Consider the following 3027-nt stretch of genomic DNA (forward strand, 5'->3'; position numbering starts at 1 on the left):
AGGAGCTTGGTGCTGAGCAATGCATGATGTTCAGTTCAGGCTTCATAAAGTATTGTTTTATAAAGGAGGAAATAGTTTTAAAAATGCAAGAGTTTAACAAAATATTACAAGGAAGAATAAATTAAAATTTTAGATGGGACACATTGAAATTGATCTTTGACTACATTTAAATGTATTGAAAGTATAATTTCCTATGTTCAAGAAATAAGTAAATACTAGCCTAAAACCAATAACCATTACTTCTGATTTCTTTTGGTATTCTAGTGTTAATTTTAAAAATGTTTTCTAAGTTGTTTTTATTTTCTTACAAATCAGAATACATTACAAGCATGTTTTCTTTTATATTATTTTTCTGTGAAGGAATTAAAGCTTTACCCACCTGAATATGTTATGATTAGTCTATTTTTATTCAAGTTACATTATTTTTTGAAAGTAGTTGATGATATAATATTTACCCAATAGCACATGGTACGGGCATCTCCTTAAAGTTTCATATAATGGAATATTAGTCTAAGACTGTCTTGCTTTAGCTGATGCATGATTTCATATTTTGAGTTTCAGTGAAAAAAAAGTCTGTCCTCAGAGTTCCACTTGTAACATTTTTATTTATGTTCACAGTTTTCTACATACAAAATAGTATCATAAGATTTTAAATTTACACATCTTTCATTACATGAGTTTAGATCATATACTGATTATATGGACTTCCTAATTCATCCATAGCTGTTATCTATTTGCTGTAGATTTCATTTTATCTATATTTTAATATTTATGCTCTTAAATTCATTTTAATATAAAGGCTTGGATAGAATATTTAAATTTTAGAATGCAAGAGCACCCATTCTTCTGTAAGCATTGCAACTGTAGGTCCATTCTTGCTATGGTCCTTTCCACACAATTAATTAAAAATATGCATACTACATTTTAAAAATGTTTTATTGACATAGCAATCAAACTCCTTGTAGTCACAAAAGTCATTCTTTTTTCCTCCTAAGTTTGTTAATTTGGCACCATTTTATGAGAAATTTCTCCCTTTTAGATCTATTTTGCGTCATTCCTTGATAAACTTACAGCTGATCTGTGTGATTTCCTTCTCATACATTCTTCCACTACTTTCTTCATACTATAGCTACTAATCATTCTTAAAGTGTTAACACAACTCCCTTAACTCCACATGAATATGTGTAGACCTATTTCTTAACACACACATGAAGTATCTGAATCAGAAACTTACTGATTACTTACTTGTTGCTGAGTTTTTTGGTTACGTTATACTCCTGGGTATTTCTAAATAATTTTCAACCTATAAACAGATCTCACTCACTCACTCACTCACTCACTCACTCACTCACTCACTCACTCATCTAACATTATTGATTCTTTATTTCTTAAAACAGACACCTTCCGGTGTGGTGTGTGGTACAGCTGTAAGCTAATGTATCACCCAGTTTCTGATTCATGTCTATTCAACTTACTCATAATAGCACACATAATGTTATTACTCATTTCATGTCTCACTTCACATCTAGACAGAACATTGTATGAAGATAGAGTCTGTGTTTATTGCATATGGTACAGTAACTGGCACACTCCACTTCTACATACTTATCTGCCCAGTTGTTGAACACTTGTTAAATGAATGAGCAAATACATTTTCCAAGGACTTTTCTATATGAGAATGAACATTTTTCACTAATATCAGCTCTTGCTTCTTTTAAAATTATGGTACATTCCTTTATAATTTTTATTTTTCCTGTTTATTTCAGGAAATATAACAAAGGTTAATGAATGAAACAAATTACACAGAGGTGTCTGAATTTGTGTTTCTTGGACTTTCAACATCTAGACCAATACAACATTTCTTCCTTGTCTTCTCTATGGTGTTTTATGTAGCCATTGTGCTGGGAAACACCCTTGTTGTGCTTACAGTGGCCTTTGACCCACGTTTACATTCCCCTATGTACTTTCTTTTGGGAAACCTCTCATTCATTGATTTATGTCTTTCCACCTTAACTGTTCCCAAAATGATTTCTGATCTGTACTCTGGGCACAATACCATCTCATTCCAGAGCTGTGTCTTCCAGATATTTGTCCTTCATGTCTTAGGAGGATGTGAGATGGTGTTGCTGATAGCCATGGCCTGGGACAGATATGTGGCCATATGCAAGCCCCTCCACTACCTGACCATCATGAGCCCAAGGACTTGCCTTTTGCTTCTTTCTGGTGCTTGGATTATTGGGTTCCTGCATTCAGTGGCCCAGTTAGCTTTTATTGTCCATTTGAGATTTTGTGGTCCTAATAAGATAGATAGTTTTTACTGTGATCTTCCTAGGTTCATCAAATTGGCCTGCACAGACACTTACAGAATGGAATTCATGGTTGCTGCCAACAGTGGCATCATTTCTATTGGCACCTTCTTTTTATTAATTGTTTCCTACATTCTTATCCTGTTCTCTGTATGGAAACATTCATCAGGTGATTTGTCCAAGGCTCTCTCCACACTTTCTGCTCACATCTCTGTGGTGGTTTTGTTCTTTGGACCATGCATCTTCGTGTACATGTGGCCATTTCCTACTGTCCCAGTGGATAAGTTTCTTGCCATTCTGGACTTCATGATTACACCCATCCTGAACCCTGCCATTTACACACTGAGGAACAAAGACATGAAGGTGGCAATGAAGAGACTAAGTGATCAGCTTCTGCATTTTAGGAAAATGTCCTGAATAACACCTATGAACACAAATTACTTACAGTGAGTTCAATACACTCAAATAGTAAAAATCCTGTACAACTGTATTTTTCTTTCTGATTCTTTAAGTTAATATAATCCCCTCAAGATTTATCTATGATGCTGTAAATGACATTGAATCCTAATCTTTATGGGAGGATAAAATCTCATTTTATAGAAATCAACTAATTTTTAAAGATTAATTTATTTTTATTTTGTATATAAGTGTTTTGCCAGTGTCTTGGATACGCTAGTCATTGCTTGCATGCAGTGCCTGTGGATGCCAGAAGAGGGCATCA

At 34.0% G+C, this 3027-nt stretch overlaps 1 protein-coding gene across 1 annotated transcript; it reads left to right on the forward strand.

Annotated features, from left to right (window-relative positions):
* Positions 1 to 1784: 1784 nt before the first annotated feature.
* On the forward strand, positions 1785 to 2723 carry LOC128101717 (olfactory receptor 4F15-like). Its single transcript, XM_052725037.1, has one exon. The coding sequence runs from the start codon at positions 1785 to 1787 to the stop codon at positions 2721 to 2723; it is 939 nt and encodes a 312-aa protein (XP_052580997.1).
* The last annotated feature ends 304 nt before the right edge of the window (positions 2724 to 3027 follow it).

Source organism: Peromyscus californicus, unplaced genomic scaffold (genome assembly GCF_007827085.1).
Source record: "Peromyscus californicus insignis strain IS unplaced genomic scaffold, ASM782708v3 Scaffold_7__1_contigs__length_154581171, whole genome shotgun sequence".
Lineage (NCBI taxonomy): Eukaryota > Metazoa > Chordata > Mammalia > Rodentia > Cricetidae > Peromyscus > Peromyscus californicus.

Coding starts and splice junctions, on each gene's coding strand:
- LOC128101717 (XM_052725037.1), top strand. CDS start 1,785: ATGAATGAAACAAATTACACAGAGGTGTCTGAATTTGTGTTTCTTGGA.